At 38.4% G+C, this 27,939-nt stretch overlaps 1 protein-coding gene across 1 annotated transcript; it reads left to right on the top strand.

Annotated features, from left to right (window-relative positions):
• Nucleotides 1-28: 28 nt before the first annotated feature.
• Nucleotides 29-27,279, top strand: LOC139743422 (ankyrin repeat, SAM and basic leucine zipper domain-containing protein 1-like). The gene is made up of 4 exons (XM_071653905.1): nt 29-360; nt 8,254-8,419; nt 23,335-23,463; nt 27,004-27,279. The coding sequence occupies exons 1-4, from the start codon at nt 271-273 to the stop codon at nt 27,117-27,119; spliced, it is 501 nt and encodes a 166-aa protein (XP_071510006.1). The 5' UTR covers nt 29-270; the 3' UTR covers nt 27,120-27,279.
• Nucleotides 27,280-27,939: the final 660 nt, after the last annotated feature.

The raw sequence follows: 27,939 nt of genomic DNA, 5'->3' as shown, positions 1-27,939 counted from the left end.
GAGCGATAAAGAAGATCAAGAAGCTGAGTGTGTAAACGTGTCCCCACGTGCGAAAAGTGTGTTGTTGACGCAGTGAAGGAAAAAAAAAGAGGCTAACGCAGGCTGCTATTGTAATGTAGTACGTAAAACTGTACGTATTACCACCACCTCCTTGATGCCATTGGCATTGTGCACGTGCACAATACTAACCTACAGCTGCTACAGGAACTAAATTTACTACGTTAGTTTTGTCCCGAGCTACTGTAATAATAAGCGACTGTCCCTGGAAACATGGCGTACATTCCCGCAGGATATGAGGACGAATATGACAGTAGCGATTCCGAAATCTTTTTCATGGATGGCTTCTCGACCAAGTCACAGGTTGGTATTAACTTTCTAGTTTAATTCAAAAGAAGTTCAAGCTTGCCGATCTAGTAGTAGGACAGCGACAGGAGGGCGAGGGCTACATTCCACGGCAGATGTCCCATTATAATGGTTAGGCCTAGATCCTGGGGGCAACTCAGTCGACAGTCCGGGGATCAGAGTACTGTAGTACTACCGTGTCCGTAGACAGCCGCGTGCGGTGGGGCCTGGGGCCGTAATGGGCTGAGCTGAGCTGAAGCTGCTGCAACTATCTCAAGCCTAGGACAAGGGCTCCATGTTTACACCACAGAAAACATGATTTACTGATGGTGATGATATGCATTTCAGTTTGAATATGATTCTTGTTCGTCCTGTGGCATTTATATTTTTAAGTACCAGGTAATGCAGAAGCTGCAGCTAATCTCAAGGACAAGGACAATCTATCGGTAACATGATTGTGTAATGTCAATCAATGTCTGCACCAGTGGAAACGCAACAGTTATCAGTATACCGCAGTATGACCCGTACAACCGTATGATGTCGTTATTGCCAGGCAGTAGCATGGGGATCCATTGGTGGCTCACTGCCCACCAGGCTGCGTTCACATAGAAGTATACTATTCGGGTATTCGGGCTCGTTTTTCGAGGGCACGCGAATAGCTTGAATCGAACGATAAGATTTCCTCCAAACGGTTCACATAGGAGGGCACTATTCGAAAGTACCGAATAGCTGCGAAAAGTATAGCAAAGTGGGAATCAAGCTTGTTCGATTTTCTTGCAGCGTATACCGTCTCTCGTTTATGAAATAATGACACTTTTGGTCTGGATTTGCCCTTTAGCAAAAATAGGCATGTAGACTGACATTTTGATGCAGTTTAGAAATTGTTAATAAGATTTGCTGGGATGTAGGAGGAAGAAATCCTCACTGCATGGGATGGTGAGTTGACGGTGCGGATGATGGTGTATTCGGTGCCTGAATAGCGAATACTGAATACCGAATACTTCTATGTGAACGCAGCCCCAGGGTACATTTTGGGAATAGAGCCGGTCAGCGAATGTGTGCATCAAAGCATACACTCGTCGGTATCAGGGGTGTATCCAGGATTTTTTCTGGGGGGGTCGTAATCACGATTTTTGGACCTTTATCTTCGCGAGGGAGCGATGCGACCTAGGCCGAGGGAGCGGAGCGGCCAAGCGGGGGGAGGGTGTGGGAGGGGGGTGTCCGCCCTCCCACGGTAGGGAGTTTTTGAATTCTATATCTTAAAATGGGGCCATTTGGTGCATACAAAAGTGACTTTTTAGGCATACTTAAAAACCCCATTTATGTTAAAATTGGTGATAAAACCTGTGTTGGTCACTTACAAGTTTGTGAATCGGTAAGTTGAAAACTGCATTTAGGCCTTTAAAATGTTGCTGACTAGCTACACCTTCTTGAGTATATAGTAAATAGTTTTGCGGACCATTCAATACTAGTATTCCAGAGTTGACAATATTTTCAGAGATAGTCAATCCTGCCTAACTTTGCCTCTGTAGCAAGAAAGGATTCTAGAACCTCTTTGAATTGCAGTGTCCTACAACTAGAAGCAAGTAAGGAGCAGGCGAGCGCAAGCAACCGCGCGTTGCTGTGCCGCCCGGCTGTCAGGACGCGGCGGTTGTCATAGGGTAAGGTGCGTGTAATAGTAGGCCAGCTGTAAGTGTGTAGTCTAGTCAACCAATTCGATGAGTTGCTGATGGGAGACAGGAAAATCGGTAAACATGGCAGTGCGGCTTAGGCCTAAACCTTAGATATAAGGTATGGCAGATTAAAACTAAGTTACGGAATTTACGAGGTTTTTGACAATTTGCTGGAATACCACCTGGTCACTTTTTTTTTTCCTGTTGTATATAGATAGGGTAAAAAGCCCTTGAAAAACAAAAATGTCTTTTACAAAAAGTGGACCTTTTGAAAATTTGGGGGGGGTCGTACGACCCTTCCGACCCCCCCTTGCATACACCCATGGGTATTAAAGATAGACTCCAGCTCCAGTTGAAAGTTGAAATTCTTCGGCTCTGTGATTTTTACTTTAGGGCCTAGAGTTTATAGTCTACACGATACTATTACTAGAGATCAGTGGTGATAATTAATACAATGATTCTTCAATATACCTGAGCCGGACCAGCCTTCATAGTAATCATACATGCTATCGGGTCTTCAACATTCCAATGTCCTTTCCGGTGTTTTGTAATATCCACCTCTTCCCACAAAATGAAAAAAAGAAAAAGAAGATATTAATGGTCTATATTGTATAAATGCATGACTGGAAATAATATGCCCTGTTCAAACATGTAAAATATTTAGAAAGAGGTTTGCAGTAACAGTGAACACTATGTGTATGTAGTCCTTGTAGGGATCCATTTCTTCGGTTGTTCTTGGCAAAAGAAGAGTGTAGAAAGAAAGTGTAGGAAGGAAGCAACATGGAAATGCAAATAGTTTGCAATCGAGGGGCAGCGCTGAGACGGAAGTTGAAGTTACAGTGGTGGAGCTGGGAGATAGTGGACAGAGAGAGTTGTAAGGAAGAATAGAGTAAAAATCGGGTTAAGGGATCAGAAATCCTTAGGAGGAGAAAGATGAAACAGAAAGGAGGGAGAGGGAGAGGAAAAAGTTAAAGGTTAGTAAAGTCATGGAGCCAAGAGAGAGAAGACCAGTGTAAATTCCGAAAGATGTTTCATGACTCGAAGGGAGACAAATGAAGTCGGTGAGTGGTGTGGACAATGGAATGCAGAATCAAAAAGAGGGAAGGAGGAAATAAAAGGAGGAAGGAAGGAGAAAATTTGAGGAGAGATGGGACTAAAGTGTAAAAGAAAGAGAGGAAAACAATAACTAGAAAAGCACTCTGAGAGCGCAGACCTCTGCCAAGCAGTTACTTTCCACCGATGATCTTGCTCTTCCCAAAGAGATTTTTTCTCCTCTCTACCGCTGGGGAAAAGCTCTTTGGGCTCTTCCATAGAGATCAGTCATTTCCACCCATAGGTCTACATGCTGAAAAATTTGCCTGATTTCCCAATATAGAAGCCTTTGTTACGTCATAAACCCTCAGCTGCACGGCGCGCCTCGCCCTAGCAGAAACTAGAGCACGAACTTTAGTGCGCGCATGCAAACCTCAAATACACGCAGCCTGAAACATCTTTCTGAATCTACACTGGTCTTCTCTCTCTTGGCTCCATGACTTTACCAACCTTTAACTTTTTCCTCTCCCTCTCCCAAGTTCATTGACCCTACCTGCCAAAATATCAAAAATCCTTCATAAATTCCCCCAAAACTCTTGGATCACTACCAAAAGTTAATCGTTTGTTACTTGTGTCATTCTCAACCTTTCCTGCAAGTTTCATTCCAATCCGTTAACTACTTTTTTTAGTTATTTTGCACACGAACAAACTAACGAATGAACTAACTAACTAACTAACGAACAAACCAACGGTAACGAAAACATAACCTCCTCCCTTGGCAGAGGTAAAAAGTGAGAAAGACAAAGGGGTGGGGGCGGGGGTTGAGTGGATGCTGGGAAGGATTGCTATGGGAGAGAGCTGTTGGAGAGGGTAATAATGGAAAGGTAAGTCCTGACAACGGCTCTTGAGGAAGAAGAAAATGGGAGAGAATATAAAGTTGAAATGTAGTCCAGAAGGGGAATAATTGCTCATACAAATTGGCATGAGAAGGAATGGAAAAAATGGGGTCTTCGCTTGATTTTGGAGTCATCAGGGTCAGGGGTTGGATTAGGCCAAGAGAAAAAAAGAACAGAAAAAAAGCTATCTTCTCATCCCCGCAAGCATCCTTCCTATTTTGGCTCCACATCATTTGTTTATTTTTTCAAAATGCTGACAAAACTTAAAAAAAAAAAATGTGTTTAACCTTCCTGACAGCATCCTTTTTGCTGCTTTTTGAGGTGCCACATCAATTAAAAAAAAATATATATAATCTAGCATTTACTTCTTTTGGGCAGCTGCACAAATATCAGAATTGACCTACCAATTACGATGCCATGAACACATAGCATTAGACATTATTCACTAGCTATCTATCATACAACTAAAGGCAAGAATATAACCAGGCACAGTACTACCAGGAAGATGCTTCTTTCTACCCCCCTAGAAGGTACTGTCTGTGGGCCTTGTCGCCGCATGCTGTTGAGAACATCCGGCATGTACATCATGAATGGACGTTTTCTCTGTAATACACTGATTATATTAAGCCTGTTTTGGTTTCATAGGTTATACATGTACCAGCTTGTACTCGTACCCACTATTATTCGAGGAGGCTAGTGTACACTGTAGTTTTGCACCACCTTGTGAATGATTTTCAAACATGCACAATCTCACTCTCAATATTTCACAACCAAAAACACTCGCTTACGAGTCGCTAAAGTCTGGTAGAAGTCATTTTAAGATGCTCCAACACATTACAGCAAAATCTGTAACTTGATCACTTGAATCACTAAACCCCTGTGCTGTAAGTAGGGCTTACCTACTCAAGTTGTTGGCTGCACCCTTGGTACAATAATACACATGATACATTGTACGTGGTATACATTGTAGCACAGCTGTCGTTATACGTACAAGTGGTTTGTACGCAGCAGTGCTGTAAAGTTGTTCCGAAATGTGTAAAAGTGTCATCATTGATAGCAAATGTTCCAACTTTTACCCACCTTTTTTTTGTTTGTTTGTTACATACCTGGCTTTGGGTTTCTCATAATGTTCCCCCTATTAACACTATACCTCATTCTCACTCAACCACCATCTAAAGTGTTGCAATCTTGCATCATAGGTTAGAGCAAAAAACAAAAAGAAAAAACAAAATCAAAACAAAACACCCAAATCTAACAATGACAACAAAATGGGGGGGGGGGGGGAGGGGGGGAATAAGAAAAACTCTTTTTTACATTTGACATGTACTTTAGGGGTAATGGACATTGCTGAAAAAACAAAATGAGCAGTTTATTTTGTCGCAATAAGCCTGACAAAAATCTAGCCAATGCCACGCCCCAGCTGAACTAGGAATTCAAAATGTGCAGTCTTGTTCTAAAGTCAATTCAAATGAGAGAATTATCTAAATGGTAATACGTGTGTAGGGTGTGTCAAGCACAGTTGTGATTGTTGGATGAACCAACAATTTCATCCAACAAAAGACAACAAAAGAGTAAAACCTTTCCACACCAAATTGCATTCATTGTCACGTTCTATGGGGTTTGATTGATCAAACTTTACCCCCTTTTGTGTGGTTTAACACATTATTGTCTGGTTTGAGATTGAATGGAAACATTTCTACGCACCTGTTTGTTAACCCTTCTTTGAAATGGTTCTTTTTCATGCGGATGTATTTCACAATGGGCAAAGTCCAAGTGTTTGGCCTACCCTGTGAAGGAGACAGTTGCATCACCATTAGTGTAAGATTTTTTTTTTTTTTGGAGAATTTTTAAAGCTTTGTGCTAAATTTACAATGTATTTTTGAATACTCATAGGTAGCATTTTTATGTTTAAAGTTCCTGTTTTCTCTGAAATTAAAAACATTTTGTGCTAGTCATTCAGATATTGTACAGATTTGATAACATAACCAGTTCCACGTAAGCTTTCTCCAGTGTAAAGATACTCAAAATGAGAGAAAGATCAATGTGTTTACATGGCAGTTTTATTAATTCCCCTGAGAAATGCAAATACAGTTGTAGACTGTGATATTGTCCAATATTTTCCATATAATCCTGAATGTTCACATCACCTGAGCTATGAATAGTATCTATGGAACGTTCTTTTGTTTTACTACTTTCTTTACTTTTTTTACTGATCGTTTCCAGGGAAGAAGCTGGGAGTATTTTTGTCCTATATCCTGTTTTTAAACATCAGGTAGTCAGACTGTCCCATTGATTTCAGACCAGTGAACAACCAGCAGATTGCTAGCTCTGAATTATTCACTCAGATGAATCAAATATACCCGTTGTATTCACAAAACGAAAATGGAAAGAATGTGCCCTTCATGCATGATTTCATTTAAAGTTTGTGGATAATGGTCGTGTTTGCAGATAAATATGCACTCACTGTGCAGAACTTCGGTTAAGGTGGTGTAATATCTGTAGCAACTTTGGGGCAGCTGAGTTTCAAAATCAGAAATTTTGGTGGTCTTAACAAGTTATGTAGTGCTTCAAAATAAAAGCAAAAGTACAAATGTAACAGTCCATTTTGAATCTTAGTTGCCTTATCAGGCCACCTAAAGATTAGTTTAGTGGCCTGACACCAATTTCTAATGGCCCTGGGCCACTGCTGATAATGTTGAGCCCTGCAATGATAGTTGAACAGTGCTGATTGAGCTGTGTAGTGATGTTGAAACAAGGAAACATGATGTACACTGTATTTTAAAAAGTTTTAAAATTGTTCTGTTGCCATCAAGATGTCTTCTTCAGTTCAAATCAAATCAAATTTTCTTTCAAATGTCACATTTCCTGTTATATACAAACTAAAAAATCAGTGCTAAACAATTTATTTAAAACATTCATATATTAAACTCATGTGTCTTAAATCATCTATTATTGGAAAAGAGAGGCCCACATTAACAGAAAATTTTGTAGAGATGTGGGCTGTTCAATAAATTGAACTTCCAAACGAAAATTGTGGGCTGAATATATTGTCATGCAAGCAAACCCATTTCAGTAATGTTTTGTAGGGAACACTTCTGATCATGGGAAAGATTTGGTGGTACATTATTTATTTTTTTGAAAATCAGAAAGTATTCTAAATAGCAATCATTTATAAACTTTTTTTTTGTTGTTGCTTTATTTTGTATTCATTATTAGAAACACGGGTTACATGTAGAACGATGCAGCTCAGATTTATGAAGCTTGAATCATTGTCAGACAACACCTTTAATTGTTCATTGTGAAATCAAAAGAAAAAGGTCAGCAAGAGGTTACTACATTCAGGATCTACCAGACTGCACGTAATGTGTTGCGGATTGTTTATCTTTCTGTTCATGAACAGTCTTCTAAGTGGACTCCACAGCTGCATGCCAACTTCCTATTGTCACCTCAACAAGAGAGTTCACTCAGTAATCTCATGGTGTAAAGCGACTAACTGCCGTGTTTTGGCTTTTAGAATGGACAGATCCAGATAAGCCTATATTTCAAAAGTGCTCAAGAAATCAATTTCCCACAATCTGCATGCTCAGATTTTGACAATTTTGATAGTACAGTCATTGAATAGAAGAGTAGCTTTATTTATAAGCTTAAGTGCTGATGACAGCAAAAGTACATACTGCGTGAAAAAAATCAGAAATCTATCTCCCATGTTATCCGTAACTTCAGACAAACGAGTATTTTGGGTGATTAATGGAGAAGTTGTGAAATTGTTCTTTCAGGGAGCGCTGTGTCTCTCACAGGGTGTTCAGATGCAAAAAAAGAAAAAATAGAACGTTATAGCTATTTTAAAATAGTATAGCAATATGAGAAATTTACACGTCTGAATGCTAACTAACGAAACAACGTTTAACGAAACAATGTATAGCGAAACAACAGTCAGAGTATCGTTTAGAACTAAAACTTGATAACGAATCAGCATTCCATGATGTCCATTATGCATGATATGAATGTATGGCGACCATAGAACGGTATAACTGGGCAGGGCTTAATGGAATGTGCATGAAAAGTGACCCTATACCTGTCACTCATGACCATAACAGTATGCGCAGTGAGAAACTGCACATTATCTACAATGTATACAACGTTTTCCAGAACGGTCGAGATTAGCGTCTGAGCGGTCTGACGGCTATGTAATGAATATACGTTGTTTCTTCATGGAGTTTTGGTATTAACTGGCTTGTGTCTGAACAGGGGGATATACTCACTCGCACCCCTCATCCCTGCCTTCTTCCATTTCAATATTTTGGTTCCAGGGTAATGGTAACCATGCCCCCACAAATGGTAGCACTTGGGGCTCCGGCATGGCCACACCCTCCAAGCTGCAAAGAGACCAGCAAGGTTCGCCACTAGCCATGGATGACTTCAAGACAGCTGCCTCTCGAGGAAACCTCGAAGAAGTGCAGGATTTCATAGCGAAAGGTGAGCATGTCACAGTTGCTGTCTCATTTTTAACCCGAGTCATTTTGAATGATGGAAATTCTCATTTGCAGACTGCCATTTTTTTACGGTATCACATCTGAAGCTGGTTCGAAGTATAAGTAAAGTATAGCAGAAAATTATAGTTGCGGTTCACGGTCACTTCAGAGGTACCCTGGTTTTCTTGTAGGCATAGCGTCATTCAGTTCATAAAATACTTCTGTGGGTGCATACTTGTTGTTATTGGTAGTACATGTAGTTAGAAATGGCAATAGTGTGGATTTATTTTGTGTTTTGTGGAAGACCTAATAATTTGAAAGTTGAAGACAAATTTACAGAGTCACATGGGATAGTGATGAATCAAGGACCGAAAATTGCAAGGAATATGAAAGAAGAATCTAGTTCATTATCCGCTGAACATTGATGACGTTCGCGTAGCAAAAGAAAATCAGCTACATCAGCGTGAAATGATGAATATGCTGGATGCTGTGTTTGCGTTACCCCCCCCCCCCCCTTATGTCAAGAGCAGTGTTGGTGGTGGCGGCGGCTCTGATGACGCTGCATCTTGAAACATGTAGATCATAACTTCCAGACACAATAATCACCTGCTGCTGGAAAAAAAAAATCAGTTGATTTTCAAAAAGACCCAAAATGCCTTCTAAATGTGAATTAGACTTTTTAGGGATTGTGGTGTTCGATGTGACCATGTAAGATGTTTTCTAATTCCCTAATCCGTGACCTTGTAAGGTGTTTTCTAATTTCCGAATCCTAATAAGATGACCCGTAGAAAGTGAAATTACATTCAGTAAATGAGAGCGGTGATGTACATGTACCGTGCGTGTAAATTGTCATTTCTTGCTTCGATGATCCAATTTCTATTTGACATATTGGGAACAGAGAAATTTGCAAATCAAGCCTCGTGATTTTGCAGGAAAATTATCCAAAGCTCAAACTTTGTAAAGAAAAAAATGAAGAAAATTCAACATATTTTCACTTGTCAAGCATATTGAAAAAGTACTCAACGTTTTTACTTCTTTAAAAAAGTAGGAGGGATAATATTACCCGTAGCATGCCAGTTACACATCAATGCAATGTGTACTTTTCATTGGAAATTAGATTTTGTGAAATTCTCCTTGTATTTCTTAAAGATTGTTCTCCAAAATGATGACCCTAATTGTAGTAGGCTTCTTATACAGCATGGCAACACTGAAACCTTCAAAATTTTTAGTACTTTTGAATCAATTGCCCAATTTTCCTCAATCTTTCATTGATTTGAAGAAAAAAAAATGATATTGCTGCTTTCGCTCTATACACATTGGTTTTAAGGCTGTTATTTCTTTTCATGAGTGTAGTGAAGTGCATAGTCTGAGATTTGAACGGCTTTAAAAGGGTTTTTGGTCTGAATCTTATTTCATAACCATAACTAGTACTAAAAAGATTAGTGTCTACAAGTATGCGATAAGAGCACCAAAGTAATGAAGTACACTGGGTTGTAGAATCAATTCAAAAGTCATTTTTGCATCTTACATCCTCAAAGTTTGATACAGTTTGTAAATTCTCTCCATTCAACCAATGATATTCAACGGGAATATAATTGCAGTTCGTCTCAAGTGAATAGGAGCTATTAAAGGACAAGTCCACCTTCATATACATAAGGATTGAGAGAATGCAGCAATATTAGTAGAACACAAAGTTTGAGGAAAATTGGACAATCCGTTCAAAAGTTACGAATATTTTAAGTATCTGCACAGTCACTGCTGGAAGAGAAGACTACTACAGTGTATGATGTCACATGCATACAACTATATAAGGAAAATAAAAAGAGAATTCCACAAAACTTTACTTTTTGAATAAAGTGCACATTTCTTCGACTTGCTACTGACGTATGTTAAGGGTATTATTATTCCCCCTGCCTTCTGAAAGAGAGAAGTCGAGTGTTCTTTTGTTATGCGAGAAAAATGGAAATATGTTGAATTTTCTTTATTCTTTCTTTATATCGTTGTACTCATGTGACATCACAAGCTATAGTAGTCTTTTCACCCAGCCGTGACTGAGCAGAAACTTAAAAAATTCATAACTTTTTATCGGATTGTCCGATTTTCCTCAAACTCTCACTGATGCGTTCTACTAATATTGCTGCATTCACTCAACCCACATGTCTATGAAGGTGAACTTGTCCTTTCTCAGTGGCATCTAGTAGGCCTATACATCTCTGTGGTACACAAGCACCCATGAACTACATGGCAGAAGAGCGTGTGCTCTGAGATATTGTATGTGATGTGAAATTCTGGATCTTAATTTTATATGTATCATGAGGTTTTCTCGTATTTTTTAACAATCCCACAATTCTTGAATAGTAATGAATGTACATGTAGTTGTCAAGTAATCCTGAGGAAACCAAAAATGAGTTTATGACCATTTCTGACAATATCAGACTGTACAATATTTTGTTTTCCCTGTTCAAGGAAATCAACAAGTTATGAGTTCAGTTGCCCTATTTGGAAAAAGGCGAGTTGATTTTAGGGTTGGGATATAGTATTTATTCAAAAATGCCCCAGAGACTTGAAGTCAGGCTAGTTTGAACCCTCGAAATGAGGTTTAGGACCTTTACATAATTGAAACCAGGTCTTGATTTCACAACCGGAAAGAAATATTCACGATGCTAGAGCTGAGCTCTGTGAAGTGAACAACGTATTTGTCATTGTGATAATGTGAGTGTATGTTGTTGTTTGTTGATTTTGGTGACTTTTATATTCATTTCATGCATAATTAGAAGCTTGGAAGTTGCTGTGAGGTAGTAATCTGGTGCTATTGTACAATGTACCTCTACCCTTATGATGACCCCAAGATGAGAAAAAGATATTGGAATAAATTTTGAAAAATAGAATTTAAAAACCTACTGGTAAATTTGCATAATGCACCAACATGTAATACTCAACATTTCCTGCTTTTATCAAATATAGTACAGTAGTTTGTGCGTGCCAGTAAAGTAATTTTAGTCAGCAGGTGTAGCTTTTTAACGACAGAAGTTTTGAAGTTTATTTCAGCACTTTCTTCTCTTTTTTTTTTTGGTCTTTTTTTTCTTTGCTTGTTTGGTAACCTTAACTTGGCACTGCCCTTTCTCACTCCTTCCCTGTGATTTAAATTTGGTAGGTGTCAAATTTTTAGCTTCTCAGAGTCAATAAATAGTCACGATGCAATGATTGGAAGAGGGCCTGTTTCACAGTTGGGCACCAATTTCCATTCACTTCCCACCCCCTTCTGTGCCTCTTCAAACTTTCAAAGTGGACTCCAGTGCGTAAAACATTGACATGATACAGTCGCCACCATTAAATTGATGTGAGATTAAGGGGGTCGTCTGCAGTCTACATAAAGCACAGCACATGGACCAACATAAATTTGTATCACACCATTGCAACGTGAAGTTTTCTTTAATGTTCAAATCTGTCATTATCAGTGAATGGTCCTTGTCGTCTGTTTAAAATTCCTCAGGTTTAAAAAAAAGGCACTGTTTATTCAGTGGTATACCAAGAATGCATATTATCTAACTTTACTGAGCTATGTAATGAGTTTCAACAGGATAAAGTTGCTATTAAAGCAATTCAGCGTGCCGCAAGTATAAGCCAGTTCGTAATTAGCTCATGTACACATTGGTACAAATGACCTTCTTTTTTCTCAGTTGGTTAGGCATTTCACTCGTTTTCAAAGCGGCATAATGCATATGCTTGCCTGACGTAACAACAGTATTTATGGAATTCATGTTCTAACAAAGAATGAACTTGCATTTAGATCAGGGGGGTGTTTCATCAACGTTTGTCAGCGCTAAAAGTTGTCATCGCTGACAATCACCATAGTAACAGTCAGTGACCAGAGCATCTCATCCAATCAAAACCACGGATTTTGCTGAAATTGTCAGCGCTGACAATTTGTCAGCGCTGACAAACGTTGATGAAACACCCCCCAGGTGATCAGAATACCCCATCAGTTGACAATTTAGCAGGCATCCATTTCATTGTTTTGTATTGAATGCAGTTACAGCCTATTTCCTTTTATATTGCGAAATACATGTACCATTCTTGCTGTCAGGTGGATGCGGTGGCAAGCACCATTTAGATAAGGATCACATGAATAATCATCGCATCACAGATGCTTATCTCAGTGAATTTACAAACCAAAATGCTTGTTGGTACAAATGACCTTTTTCTGCTCATGCGCAAAGTGGAATTACGAACTGGTCTATTAGCGTGCCACAAGTATTGATGATTATTCTGTTACAATCAAGATTTCCATAAACTAAAGACCTCTGTTACATACGCACAAGAAAGTTGACCCAAGGCCAGCCTCAGCCGGCTCTTTTGTAATGGTCCACAAAGAAACCTCAGGCCAGACTCAAACCGGCCATGAAAAGCAGACCTTTTGAAAAAAAAATTGTGAGGTAATAGGCCCTACTTACAATTGTGCCATTCCAAATGTGTTTGAGACATTTTCTGGCTATATAAGAACAGTGATTTCATTCATGATCTGAAATGCCGATTTTGAAAGGCCCATACATGTACACGTAGATAAAGAAGGATGATTTGATGAGTAAACTGGAATACGTTCCTGTCTAGAAGTTACACCAGCAAAGCCTTTTTGGAACGTGTTTATAAATATTGCATGCCTTTAGTCAACTTCTACAGTACATCCTGGGTCAAAGGGCACAAAGCAGCTGCACAGTGACAACTACTTTCTAATTACATGTATGTACATGTATCATGATTGTTAGATTTAAATGCTGCATCCCAAGAAATATGTTTCAAGCTATGTTTACACATACCTTCCAAAACATGTATTGAAACGTGATTCCATACTTTGGGTATGAAATACAAAATAGTGGATGAATGCAGCCTTGAACACTGTGTTTTACAAGGAAGCTCCTTGAAGTACATGTAAGGCTGTGCTGTGATGTGTACTCTTGATTTAATACTTGATAGTACATGCGTGGATTATGAAACTGACTCAAGTGCTATAGTAGATGTTGATGTGGTAAGTTTCATATCAGACCACTTTTCCACATTGGGCTTGTTACCTGTGAATGCAGTACTCTTATGTACAATATGCCAACATTCGGATACGATTTCCAGAGCATGTTTGTTTAGCAATAAGATTGTTGACATTGTTTAACATTGGTTTTTAAATGTCTGTACATGTGTACATACAGCATTGTACTTGTACTTTATTGTTGATGACACTTTATGAGTCTTTTTTTTTAATGAAGATGATCAATGAAAGCAATTCACACAATTCAACCGGACCATTTTTTTTTTCGTGGGGGGGGGGGGGGGGGGGGGGGGGAGGAGGGGGTTAAATTCAGTCTACATTCTTTAGAACATACAAATGTGTATATGTTTAGCTATAATATTAGCTTCAGTGTGATCAGCCAGTTTATGTTTTGTTTTTTTGTTGCACCAGTTGAGTCCAAAGTAGCCCTTATGCATAAATCGCACCCTAGACTGTTACCACAAAGTGGCTTTTAATAGTAAAATCATTCCAATGACTCCAAAATATTTGGATATGCTTGATGGCAGATTGTGCTTTTTGTTATTCGGAAGAGAAAGATGATTATCAGCATGTTGGAGATCAGTGATTATGTGTAAAAACCTTGTAACTTGGAGCCACTCATGTGAGATGTCAAACCAAACATCAGTACTACAGTACTGCTTTAGCGCAAGACAAAGAAGCTGATGAATTTAGGTGAGCATTGTACAGTTTGGACTGATTAATCTCTGATCGTGCTTACAGATCGCACAATTTACACAAAACTAGTCCTGTTCACACACACACTTGTATGGATTTAACATTTTACATTTTATATGATGATAGCACTTTGCAGCAATACTGTATACGCCATATATTTTGCGAGTCTAAATTTTCGCGAATCGGGAATTCCCAATGATTTCGCGAGTGGTTAACCCGTTGAGGACGAGTCCAGAGAATACTCGGGCAGGTGTCTATGGGAAATGCGTGTTGTAGCAAAATCAGTCTGTTCTCAGCGAGTTAAATTCGCAATCGCGGAGTCCTGTACTGAACGGAGAGTGTACACGCATATGTCACATTCACATCGGAATCAGTGTCAATATTTTCGCATGTCTTTAATTTCGCGAATAGCACCTGGTTCGCGAAATTTACGAAAATAGAAACCTCGTGAAATATTCGGCGTATACAGTAACTCATCACAAACAAACAGGGAATTGAATACAATAAATGTGTTAGCAGAAAGATAATTCCATGTGATGTTCATTTATTTCTGCAGCATAGTTTGTATACTTAGCGATGAATGAGTCCACATCAAGGAGTGCCACAAATTTCAAACAGAATAGTTTTTTTTTTATGAAACTCGTTTCTGCAAGTACATAGGTTATACTTTGAAGTCATAGTACAGTAAAACTTGCTTTCCAGCAACAACAATTTTGGCAGAAATCAATTTGATTATGTCTCCTTTTTTTCGCTGAAAAACAAAGTGTACTGTTTCAGCACAAAGACTTGTGAAAAAATAAAGCTTCTGTTTTATGTTGGAACTGTCACCTGAGCAGTGCCTGAACACATTCTTCAAGATCTTTTTATTGCTTGTGAAAGAAAGTGAATTGCTACTGTGATACAAAGTGCATTTGCCTAGCAACTTCAGCGCACTTCTAGGACAGTTTTATCACGAAATAAGATATTGCATGGCAGTATGGCGATGAAGGAATAGTCCTGTTCCGACTATTAAACAGTTAAATTTCCACATCCAGATAACGAATGTGCCGTTACATAATGCATCCTGTTTTTAGGCTGCGATGGATGCTTGAAAGTTGTAAAGGGCTAATTTGTAGTGTCTGTTACATGCTGCAGGCCTCCGAGGTCAGTTGAAGACTGTTCGTACAGGTTGTACAGATAGTGACCAGTCCAAGATGAATCATAATTCCATTTATGGTAATGCTCTGATAAATACAAGATGCTCTCATGTGCATTTATTCTAAAGGGGCTCTCTTATGTGCATTTATTTTAAAGGGATGTTGTAGTTTAGGTTGAGATGGTGATTCAAGTTTTAGCTTTTTGCGAGATAATTAACCCGTTGAGCACGAGTCTCGAGTATACTCGAGCAGGCGTCGATGGGAAATGCATGTTGTAGCAAAATCAGTCTGTCCTTAATGGGTTGAAAACCACCCATTTGAAATATTAAAGAGCATACAATTCCAAGAGGAATTAAAAGTTTATTTGATGAAAATCGGTTTGAAATGGCTGAGATATCAAAAAACAAAGTAAAACAAAGTGGTTCTAAAGTACTGTAAAACACAATATTTTTGCGGCATTAAATTTTCGCAATTTTGAGCCAATGGCCTTTTTCGCGGCATGAAATTTTCACAAGTTACCTGTAACATTCAATGCATACAGTGTAGACAAGAACTTTCACATGCATTTTAATTTCGCGAATCTTGGCTCTCGCAAAATTCGCGAAATTAAAATGCACGCAACATTCCTTGTTGTACAGTATTAGGGTGGGACCCACCTTTTATTAGGACCATTTTGTTTTGCTCTGTATTAGAATATATCTCAACCATTGCAAAACTGATTTGCATCAAATAAACTTTATTTCCTCTTAGAATTGTATGCTCTGTAATATTTCATATGGGTTTTAATTATCTTGCATAAAGTTAAAACTTGAATCCCCATCTCAACCAAAACTTTACTATTCCTTTAAAGGGACTGTACAGTATTGGTTGAGGTAGGGATTCATGTTTTGAACATTCCTAAGTAAGATAATGAAAAGCCTTTTATGAAATATGAAAGAACATGTAATTTTAAGAAGGATTCAACGTTTATTTGATGAAAATTGGTTTTCAAATGGCTGAGATATCAAAAAAAAGTGCTAATAATTAAAGGCGACATGCCCCAACTTTATTAGGATCTCTTTGTTTCACCTTGTTTTTGGATATCTCAGCCATTTCAAAACCGATTTTCATCTAATAAACTTTTGATACCCATTAGAAGTGCATGCTCTTTGACATCTCATAGAGTGGTTTCTGAATATCTCGCAAAACGTTAAAAGCTAAATTTTCACCTCGACCAGAACTGTACACACCCTTTAATACCCCATCTAGCTCAAATACAGGTTGTCTCATTTGTAGATTATGGACCTTCAGAGACGTGCATTAACTTTTTCCTGTTTAACTCTTCCATACCTGAAGACATTACTGCCATCGCGGACTGCAGTTTAAAGATTTTTAGGCAGTTCAGTGCCGAAATACATGTATGATGAAATCACCATAGTTTGTAATAATAAGAAGAAATTTTGTGCAATTTAAGTTTCGTGCTCTGTCTAATATTGAAGACAAACTATACTTTATGCATGCCTTTGAATTTGCTGACTGTGAGTTACCGGGGGGGAATATTGTCACTCTGCAAGGTTACTCTTACAAACAATATTTGCAGGTTTGTACTTTTGTGCTGCTATTATTGTACCGGTGCGCAAAAGTTTCCAGATTTATGTAGCAGATTTTGTCAGCAGTTTTTAAAGTAGAGCTCTATATCAAAAGTGTGGGCCAACACTTAATGCTGGAAGGTCCTATGATAATCAGCATGAAGCCTTTGAAGGTCATCAGATATAATTGATGTAATTTTGCAATAGATGGAAATGATGTCATTTAAGCCCCGAGGGAAATGTATGAATTTTCAGAAATTGGAGCATCCTATCATATTGAAAGTAGGAAATTGTGGTGTAGGATATCATCAAGGTGATTAATTTGGAAAATTAAATAGAATGAGCCACGACTTCCATCATTCATGCATGTTATACATGTGTTCACATTGGTTTATGCTGTCTTTCTTTATACTTTTTTTTATGTTGTGAGTTGCATTGTGAGAGGGGAAAAAAAAAGGAAATCGCTTTTCTCCTTGCTTGCCATTCACACACACACACACACACACACACACACACACCATGGGCAAACTACTGGTATAGTGAAAGAAGAAAAAAATAAATCTGGATTGATTTTAGCATCTAGATGCTTATTGCAAAATTATAAACAAGTTTCTTGTGTTTGTCCACACACAACAATTTTAGTATGCCAGTGCAAAATTCTATTTTTAAAAACCATTCATTCTGGATGCGTGTAAATGCAGCCACAAAGGAAAGCCCTAACCATTATGCCATAGTCCCATACATCCACTTCTGTGCCTGAATTTTATTCACAGCCGTGGACAATGTTCAGCAAGTTTTTATAAATGGGCCCTCCCTTTTGCATTCCTTCCCAAATAGCACAGAAGATGATATACTCCACCAGAGTGACAAGACAATTGTATACAGTTGTAGCTTTAACATTTCTCTGATATTTGAAGGTTATTAGCCGTTAAAATTCAAATAATGCACCAAACGCTCACCGTAACGTATTCTGTGTACTAGGCACAGCTGCATACATTAATCCTCCTGTGGTTGTAATGATACAATGTACTTACTAAATACTTCGAACAAAAGATCCAAATGCATATTAAAGCTGTCAGAAAAGAAGAATTCACTAGCTTCTCTTACTTTGTAATTGATGGCAAATAACAACACACCACTTACATTATGAACTACATGTGCCACTAAGTGCATCACACAGGTCTGTAAAACTAGACTAGTAGTTTAGATTTGTAATTTTTTCGTAGTATGAAAAATTTATTCAAATCTTAATGGTCAATTTAGCTAAACAAATAAAGACCTTCTTGAGTTCAAAATTTACAACGTTTCCAAATAGTGTTTTCTTCAATACCTACAATTATGTAAGTGTTCTCACCAACTTTTCAAAAATTTGCATGCAAAAGGGATTGGCTGTCTTCAAGATTTTGTTTTGTTTCTCAAACACTCATTGATGAGGGGGTTTGTGCACTAGTAATCTTTCAACACAGCAGTGTGTTTCTCAAAAATACATCATGTACATAAACAAGACTATGCTGGTATTAAGCTGAAAAAAATACAGGCTATGCAGGGGATACAAGACACTACAGGTCAGCACACACAAATCTGTGAAGTGGCTGCTCTTGGCAAGTCAAGAATTACTACATTTATTACAATGATCACCAGAATAGAAACCTCTTTTAAGCCTCAAAAACATGAAGCTAAACAGTCGATATAAGCCATGTGTAGGAATACAGGAGTAAACAATTCCAGTACATGAATTCAGCGATGAACAAACTTTTAGACCTACTTTCTGTACATTTTTCCACCAAAAAAACACAATAAAATAAAGAATAAAAATAGAAATACAAGAAGAAGAAAGATGAAAAAACTAATCTTCGTCAAGTAACACTCTCCCCATGCAGATAGATAAATGTAAAACAAATCCTATCATGTTCAAAGCAGCTTTATACAGAACTCATTTATTTCACATTTCAGTCTTTCATTGCCCTTTCAGACAATAAATAAATTCTTTTCATCATGTCCTCCCTGAATTCCACAAGACTCATCCAAATAATGTGTTTCTAGTAGGATGTTATGTTGCTCCAAGTAGAGGATAAGCATCATATTGTGCAGTTAGTGTTGCCTTTCACTGGAGAAATTTTCAGTGCCATGCCCTCCTAGTGTCCCAATTTTTTTCTTGTTTAGGAAATAGGGGTTGACATTTTTGAAGCTGCCAAGAAGTGGTGGTTTAGAGGGTGCTTGGTACAAGACTCTCCGTATCTGATTAAATCAGTGCTGTGGCAATTGCGATGTCGCAGGTGGAGAATTTCAGGCAAAGGCACTGCAGCCATCGTTGGAGTCATGGCGCTTGCAACTGATACCACTGTTTTGTCCAAGGATGTCTAGCTTTAAAATGCAACAACTTCTTATTCTGTGTCATATCTAAATGAAACTTGTCCTGCTCTGAAGGTTTCAGTGTTCTTTGGATATGTTTTGTAAATAGCAGGAATATGGAGGGAAGTTTCTCTTTTATGTAGGGAAACAAGACAGAGCTGCCCAAACTTTGGTTCTCGTTCTCAAGTCTAACACATTGTAGGGATTTTAGAAAATAATTCTACAGCACTTGGTATGTCTTGCAAGCCAGAGTAAGAACCTCAGCTTTAACCCTTTGAGGACGGTTTGATTTTGCTACAACACGCATTTCCCATAGAAGCTTGCCCGGGTATACTTGGGACTCGTCCTCAGCGGGTTAAATGTGGGTGTGATCATGGCTACATACAACCATGTGTGCACAAAGCAATAAGTGATATCCACCTGTTGAGGGAACATCCTGGAATTCTCTCACAGCTTATTTTTCGTGGAAAACCCAATCTGTGAGTCATGATTATCCCTTGGCACTGGATGTCTCGTTAAAGGGAAACCAATCCATATTGAAGTTCACTTTAACTATTTAAATGACATTATTGGAGCATTTAACGCATAAACTGCTGAGGTGCATTCCGTACCTTTTTGATCATATCAGTTGTTGTTGGTGGTGGTTGTTTTTTTTTCACTTGAAATATGTCACGGGCAATTTTTGTAGTTATGTAGAAAAATGAGTTATATCATGAAAGTTAATTTTTACAGCTTCAAATAATGTATGGTAAGATATGCGTTTTTGCACAAAGTTCCAAAGCAAAATTATTATATGGGGGTGACACAGATATTGCAGATTTATATCTTAGCAGTGAAGAGAGATAAATACCTAGAAATTTCTGCAGTGGTTTTATAAAATAATAATCAACAAAAATAGGTAGACAATTTGGAAAACTTGACAGGTATTAACTAATTGGAAAAATCATATTTTTTTTTCTTCAAAATCATGGTATTTTTCAATATGAAATTTTATGTTTGGCAGGAAAATATTGTTAATATTTGAAATTCATCAAAAGGAAATATTGTTAGTATTTAAAATTCTCATTCTATCTTCTTCAATATGGCATAAAAACTACAAGTATGATTTACTGTATTTGAATAGTAATTTCCAAAAATTTGAGTGGCCCAAAACTAGAAATGTTTGAAATACCCTTAACGATTCATAGATTAAGCATCCAAGAATGTCTCAGAATTAGACAAAGAAGAAGTGTATACACGTAAGTATTAATGATTAAACATTAAATGAGGGCATGATGCCAGCAGGTTCTCAGTTGACCTGCACACAATTGAAATCAACATGAAGAAAAGTTATATACCCCCTGCTGAGTTGGTATTGAAAAAACAAACAAACAAAAAAGCTTGTTTTCATCTGGCATGTCCTCCTGGTGTCCTCCTGAGGTCCTCCTTAGACAGGGGGACTCTAAACAGGGTATAAGAGGTACCAGTCAAAATGTTAAGGTGCAAAGTTTGCCCAGGAATTTGCCATTGAATCTTATTTATATTAGCACTTCAAGGCATTATCTACCATTTGCAGGTGAAACAAAACCCAGCTTTAGTGCTATTGTTGAATATACGAAAAGTGAACAATACGTTATAAAATTGTTTCTGGATTAAACCATCTACAGTTATGGTTTAGCGAGAAGAATATTGATATCTCCTTATAAATGTTTTAGGTTTTATTGTTAATTGTTATTGTTTTTTTGTTGTTATTTTAAAATTTTTATATGGTAGGATGTTTTGTGCATCACTGACCTACACATACGCATCAAATATGATAACTCGAACATTTTCTAAAATCACTGCTCCCAATGGTAAACTGTACCTTTAATTCAACTCATATATTAAAAAGTGCCTGGGTTACTGTAAAACCAAAAACATGTGCAGCATGACACTTTCGCGAATTGGAGCCAGTGACCGTTTTTTTTTTTTTTTTTCGGGGGAGGGGGCGTGAAACTTTTGCGAATTGCCGACCATGGAAAAATTGCAAGTACATTGTACATGTGTAGACTAATGATATGGGGATTTGCTGAACACACACTTCTGGATGATATAAAAGACAACAAAACTGAATATGAACTGCTAAACATGCATCTATAGTAAAAACAGGTGTGTGTAGATAAAAGCTTTAATGAATTTTAGCTCCTTGCAAAGTCACCAGAGTTTTAAATGCACATGAAAATTTGTGGTTTTACAGTATGCAGCACAAGAGCTACTGTAATACCCATGCTTTTCTCCAGTTTGTATCTATCTAGTCTATCTTATTTTTGTAGCTCAAGTGGTAGGTTTTCCTTACACAGGATATATGCTCTCCCAGAAAAGTTGATAACATTATACAATACAAAGCATCTCCACTGACTAGATGAATTGAAATGAAAGTACCTCGCGGTTTTTTTTTTACGATTGTATTGAATAGAGAAAAGTGATTAGTAGCTCACCAGATTTCAGTTTGGATATAAACATGCTTCTCTGGTTACAAGTAGTTTCCCCATACTCTCTGATAGGTTTATGGGACATAACAACTGTCCACTTGCAGTTTTGCTCCAGAGTAGTGAGTTTTGTATAACTATAAACTTCCCTGTAGGTGTTTTTTTGTGTGTGTGTTTTGTAAGATTTTGACTTTGAACTGATTCAAAGTGATCGTGCTATACAAAAAGAGATGCATGCTGAAAATGTACAATTTTCACACTTTTTTCACATTGGTTTTTTTTCACATTGATGGGTAAAACTCTCTTCACTGTTTTCGCTTTCTCGCTTAATAGTAAAAGAGAACTTGACTTGCCTCTTTCAGAAGGCAAGAGAATGATATTACCCATAATCTACCTCAGCAACAAACCAAAGAATTTTGTTAGAATTATCTTTATATTTTCTTTATATCACTCTACGCATACATCACAAACTGTAGTACCCTTAGTCTTCTCCTTCAACAAAGGCAGCACTAAAGCTTCAAAAATTCCTAACTTTTAAATGGATTGTCCGATTTCCCTCAAACTTCTCTTGATTAATGTGATATGCTAGTATTGCTGCATTCACTTAATCCATGCATACAAGATGAAGTTATCCTTTGAAGGCTACAGATTAAAGTGACTTGATGCTACCTTTGTGCCACATTAAGATTACTAGTACTACCCAAACTTACTCAACTTAGATGGGAAATTCCAGGCATAAACATGTGTGTGCCTGTAAATAAACCTCAATGCTACAATTTTGAATATCAAACAGTCATTATAATGAAATTGATATGGTACTTATTTAAGTGCATCATCATAATGCTGTTTACCAAGGGGATCAGGGGATCGGAGGCTTGGCCTACCCCCCCCCCCCCCCAATTTTTGCATAATACCTAGGAATAAAAAGGGGCTTACCACTTAATAGGCCCCTCCACTTTCTTCACCGCAGAAGTGGTACCAGAAAAACATTGAAGATTGCGGTTAAGGCTTTTGCTTGCTTGCTTGCTTGCTTGTCAGCTTATGAAACCCAGAACTTGTGCCAGAAAAGTAAGTAAATTGAGCCTTATTTTTAAAATTATATTTTAGTTTATCTATTTTTCTTCTTCTTGGAAAGGCCCCCATGTTTGTTCGCTGTATAAACCCAGAATTGGCACTAGAAATATAAAGTGGGCCCCTCACTTGTAGAGTACAGAGTATACTGGTATCCCCCACCCCCTGATTAATCAGCATGGTTGGAGCATAGGGTCCATGGTTGGAGGTAGGGACTCGTACAACCAGTTATGTTTGATTAGAATTAATAGATTGACAAATGTATGTACACTTGTGTACTTATAGATTGGCAAGCCACCTATCGACATCGGCCAAACTGAGCATGCTTGCAAGAAAGCAGAAATCTGACCCGAATCAAGCAATTTGCAGTCTTGTCTTCAAGTGCGCAAGATGATAGTTGTGTGCTAAGTTCCAAAATGACAACGTCAAGCAAACTGAGAGCTCAAGCAAGTGTGATAGAGATGATTTACACAGCTATGGTCATCTCTACCATGCACAAAGGTTACCGTGATAGTTTTACGCCTCTCTCTCCCACGTCTGCATGTGGTCTCCGCAGTAATTAAAATAGCTCTAACCTTTTGTATTGCCTCTTATTTCCCTTTTCACAGGCATGGCAGTTGACTGCATGCTGAAGGCAGGATGGACAGCCCTCATGTATGCGGCTAGCTGCGGCCAGCCCGCAGTGGTACGCTACCTCCTGGAGAAAGGAGCTGACCCAAACTTCAACAGGGCATCCTGTGAGTATTATAATGATAATAATAATAATACATTTATGTAGCGCGTTTTCCATAAACATAATGTTCAAATGCGCTTTACCAGTGGACTATTGATATTAATGAAACAAGTGGGTTTTTAGATGTTTTTTGAAGGTGACAAGAGATTGCTGGCTGCGGAGAGTTTTGGGTAGTTGCTTCCACAGTTTGGGAGCAGCAGATGAAAATGCTTTATAACCAAGTGTGGCCAGCATCTTGGAAGTTGGGTGATTCAGTGTGATACCTTGTGAGGAGCGGAGGGTGTATCGGGATGGGTGATGGATGGTTATGAGATCAGATAAGTAAGGAGGGGCAAGACCATGGATACATTTGAAAGTGAGTAGAAGTATCTTGTAGTGGATCCTGGACCTGATGGGAAGCCAGTTCAGTTGACACAGTGCATATCCATGGGGTTGGGGTTTGAATGTTCCAGGAAGGAAATATTGAACAGATCTTAGTGCCATTTGCTGTATGTGTAAAACAATTTGTTTGTATTTTGGTGTTTTTTTTTGTTGTTGTTTTTTTTTTTTTGTTTTTTTTTTTTTTTTGGGGGGGGTGTTTTTTTTTTTAAGCTTAATATCAATGATTACATACACTGCCCCAAAAAGATTGAGAGGGATAATTGGTGTTATGTGTCCAAGGTAGAATATATGGTAGAGTTCAAAGAAAAAGAAGCAAAAGTAAGTGTTTTTTGTTTAGGTGGGGAAGTTGAGTATAACAAAGAGGATCTATCTGTGAGGTCCACCTGTTTTTACTGTGGGTGTCACATCCTTGTTTATGAGGCAGATAACATAATGTAAGCATCCAGTTTCCTAAAATAAAATAAAGCCGAGTATTCCCTTCCTGAACTAATGTCAGGTCTGAATGGCAAAGGATTACCTTAAAAACAGAAACCAATAAACATGACTACAAATATGTGTCTGCATACCCTGTGTATTTGATTCAAAATACTGAAATGCAAATTATATTAAACTCACTTTAATAGTCCTTCATACACAAGTGTTGAATTTGTATGCCCATACATTTATGTTCCCTGTATAATACTGTCGATGCCTTCCACCATACCCTATACAGTATACATACACATGTGTAAGTGCCACATTATTACGAAAGTGTTATGCATAGTTTGACAAATAACTTCACATAAGTTGCTTGGATTACAACCTAACTTGGGTCATAGATGCGCTGGGGGTACCTTCATGTTATGGTGCCGTTGGAGGTCACAGGATAAGGTCAAAGGTCATTTGAGGTCATACGTTAAAACTGAAAGTTTACTTCCAAGACTCTCTTATCACACGTAACTCGACACATGTTGCTACAATGGCAATCAAACTTGGGTGATGGATGCACTTGGGGTACCTTCATGTTATGGTGCCGTAAGGGGTCACATGATAAGGTCAAAGGTCATTTGAGGTCATACGTTAAAGTTTACTTGCAAGACTCTCTTATCACACAGCACATGTTGCTACAATGGCAATCAGCACATGTTGCTACATTGGCAATCAGACTTGGGTGATGGTAGATGTCTCTTGGGAAGTTGAAGGTTACCTCAAGGTCAAAGGTCACAGACTGGGGTCAACAAACTTTTAGGGCCCAATGTTAAGTTTTTAGGGTGCATTTCGTTTATGGCTCATAACTTTTGATCCCTTTGTCCGTTTGTGACCAAACTTGGATGGAAGATGTCCCTTGGGGAGGTGAAGATCGTCACAAGGTCAAAGGTCACAGACAGGGGTCAACAAACTCTTAGGGCCCAATGTTATGTTTTTAGGGCGCGTTTTGATTGTGGCTCATAACTTTTGATCCCTATGTCCGTTTGTGACGGTAGATGTCCCTTGGGGAGTTAAAGGTCATCACAAGGTCAGAGGTCACAGAAAGGGGTCAACAAATTTTTAGGGCCCAATGTTAAGTTTTTATGGCGCGTTTCAATTATGGCTCATTACTTTTGATCCCTTTGTCCGTTTGTGACCAAACTTGGATGGTAAATGTCTCTTGGGGTGTTGAAGGTCACCACAAGGTTAAAGGTCATAAGCAGGTCAATTAACTTCTGGTAGTTATAAAGAATATTAATTCCTTGTACGCGAATGGGCGAGACACAATTTGGCACTTGCCTTGTTTAAGTCATGCTGAGCCTGGTGCTTGGAAAAATGACTGTTAGAATTTCTAATTCTTCATGTAGTACTTAAAATTTCACTCAAACACAAGAGTTATTTTTTGTGTTATTTACATTTTTATACATGATGTCAGTCTGTATGCAAGTTGGGAAGACACTTTGTTGTTGTTGTTGATAGACCTTACGTATTATGTTCAAATACAACTGCTAAGCTGAAAACTTTAAAGTGGAAATTGTAGGGTGCAGTGTAGGTACAGGTACACATTTGACATCCCATGGTCTGCGGAGGAAAGGGGAATGAAATTTTTGCTAGAACTGTATTTCCTGTATTCACTTCCAACTTCAGGAGCTGTTCTGAATTAAACCTGCTATCAAAACTTGGAGGATCATACTGGTTAGGGTTGGGAAGTCTGTTTCTAGTTAACTCTTGATGTGCAGCGCTCATGCTCTTGACTCATTTGATTGTAGGCCAAGTTTTCATCGCCAGCTCTCCAGTCCATAATGGTTAACAGATTGATAGAAACTTATTTTGGCGAGCAGCTAACTGCAAGTGGGATTATATGCAAGACAATGTCATTTTCTACAGACTTTGAGATGTACAATCTGTGCGAAGTAGCACTTAATCCAAATTATGCATATCAACATTGATCCATTCATGTATCGTATGCTGGGCAGGACATTCCTAAAAGTATTTCCTCCTTTGCTCAATACAGTATGGGGCTAGGGGCCCTTAATTTTTGCAAGCAAGTGTCCACTCATTTTACTCGCCCAAAGGACAATTTTGGTTGCCCCAAGCAAGCAGGCAATTGAGTTTGTGACACCTGTTTTAAGGTCCTCTTCAACACACAGAGAATTGATCGTAGTGCACCAAAGAGACAGTAATTCTAGAGCACCAATGTGTTGCAACTTCTTGAGGTATTGGTTTTAAGTGCACTTCTACACCATGTTCAAGACGGCCTTTACGGAGTAAATTCAAACAAACTGACCAGAAATAATGTATGATAAGCATTAAAAAGGAAAGTGAATTTGTGGCACCGTAATTTGGGCAAATAGGTGTTAACCATTGAATCCTCCAAATTTTGTGGAGATTCGTTTAAGAACATCTCCTAAAATTAGAAGTGAAGTAGGAAATATGAAACTTCTACCACTTCATAATATGTTAGTCTGATTTTACTCTATTCTTTAAGGCAAATTTGACCTTGGTATAGAATGAATGATACATAACCCGCATGTTTTCATTATCAAAGTGCAAAATTTAGCCAATACGAGGAGGGAGGGTAGATCTCTTACAATTGGTATCATCTTTATCCTTCCACCTATAAAAGCTTTGTAAGAGTAGCACAAGAGAGATTATTGGTATACCCTACAGTGTCGTTCTCACAGGCCTTTGCCGTTATTGTTTTTGTGTCTTGCAGTCATGTATAGCCCCCTCATGGCCGTGTGCTCAAGCAATCTCTCGGAGAACGCCATACTAGAGTGCCTGACGCTGCTCACTGACCACGGCGCCGATGTTAATACCCACGAGAAGTAAGTTTATCACCGAAGAAGGTGTGTGTTTCTATTGCAGTGTATGCCCCTTACAGATCATGCAGTAATCAGTGGATTTTTAAAGCAGCATGCACTTGCTGAATTCTTCTGTCAGAATTACATGTCTCTTGACTCCACAGTATTCTGCATGAAACACTGATGAAACACCAAGAAGTAAAAGTTGTCATGAGACTATTGTTACGACCAAAATCACTCTGAGAATGATCGCACAAAAGAAACAATCAACTGATGTTCAGGCGGTTTATTAACAGTGATATTGTGGGTACAGACTGGTAATCGGTTTCACATCAGTACAATAATGATCAATAGAAACAAATATAGTCAGTAATGGAATCACTTACGTACGCATTACACGCAATATCCCTGGAAATGTCCAAATACGATGCTCGATGCACAAACGAATGATCCGCGATGCACCGATGAATGATTCCTCTGACATAACTCCAGAGGTACAGGTTACGATGGTCCACGGTATAGATCTGGGGTAAAATCCACGATATACGTCCACGGCAAAACGTGCAGAGTCCAAATGTTGTGATGACCACGTCCAGTTGATGCGTTGAATGATGATTCACTTAATATTGTCCAGCTAGGAATCCAGCCCGTCACAGCTTTTCCGTAGTAATGTCCATTGACACAAAAATGGTGTCTTTCCCCAATGAAGGCAAATCAATTATCTGCAGGCAAAATGTCTCCCAGGCCTTATTTCCACAAACATAACAGGTCAGCAGGTAACACAGGACTGACTATAACAAGTCGCTTCAGAGCCAGAAGTGACGTAACTCTCAGAGCAGAGGTGTTGG

This window comes from Diadema antillarum, unplaced genomic scaffold (assembly GCF_040938485.1).
Source record: "Diadema antillarum isolate AM-2024a unplaced genomic scaffold, OU_Dant_1.0 seq00001077_RagTag, whole genome shotgun sequence".
Lineage (NCBI taxonomy): Eukaryota > Metazoa > Echinodermata > Echinoidea > Diadematoida > Diadematidae > Diadema > Diadema antillarum.
Note: the sequence above shows the minus strand (reverse complement) of the source record. Positions and strands in the feature narration are given on the sequence as shown.

Coding starts and splice junctions, on each gene's coding strand:
- LOC139743422 (XM_071653905.1), top strand. CDS start 271: ATGGCGTACATTCCCGCAGGATATGAGGACGAATATGACAGTAGCGAT. Junction 361..8,253: donor GCTTCTCGACCAAGTCACAG/GTTGGTATTAAC, acceptor TTTTGGTTCCAG/GGTAATGGTAACCATGCCCC. Junction 8,420..23,334: donor GCAGGATTTCATAGCGAAAG/GTGAGCATGTCA, acceptor CCCTTTTCACAG/GCATGGCAGTTGACTGCATG.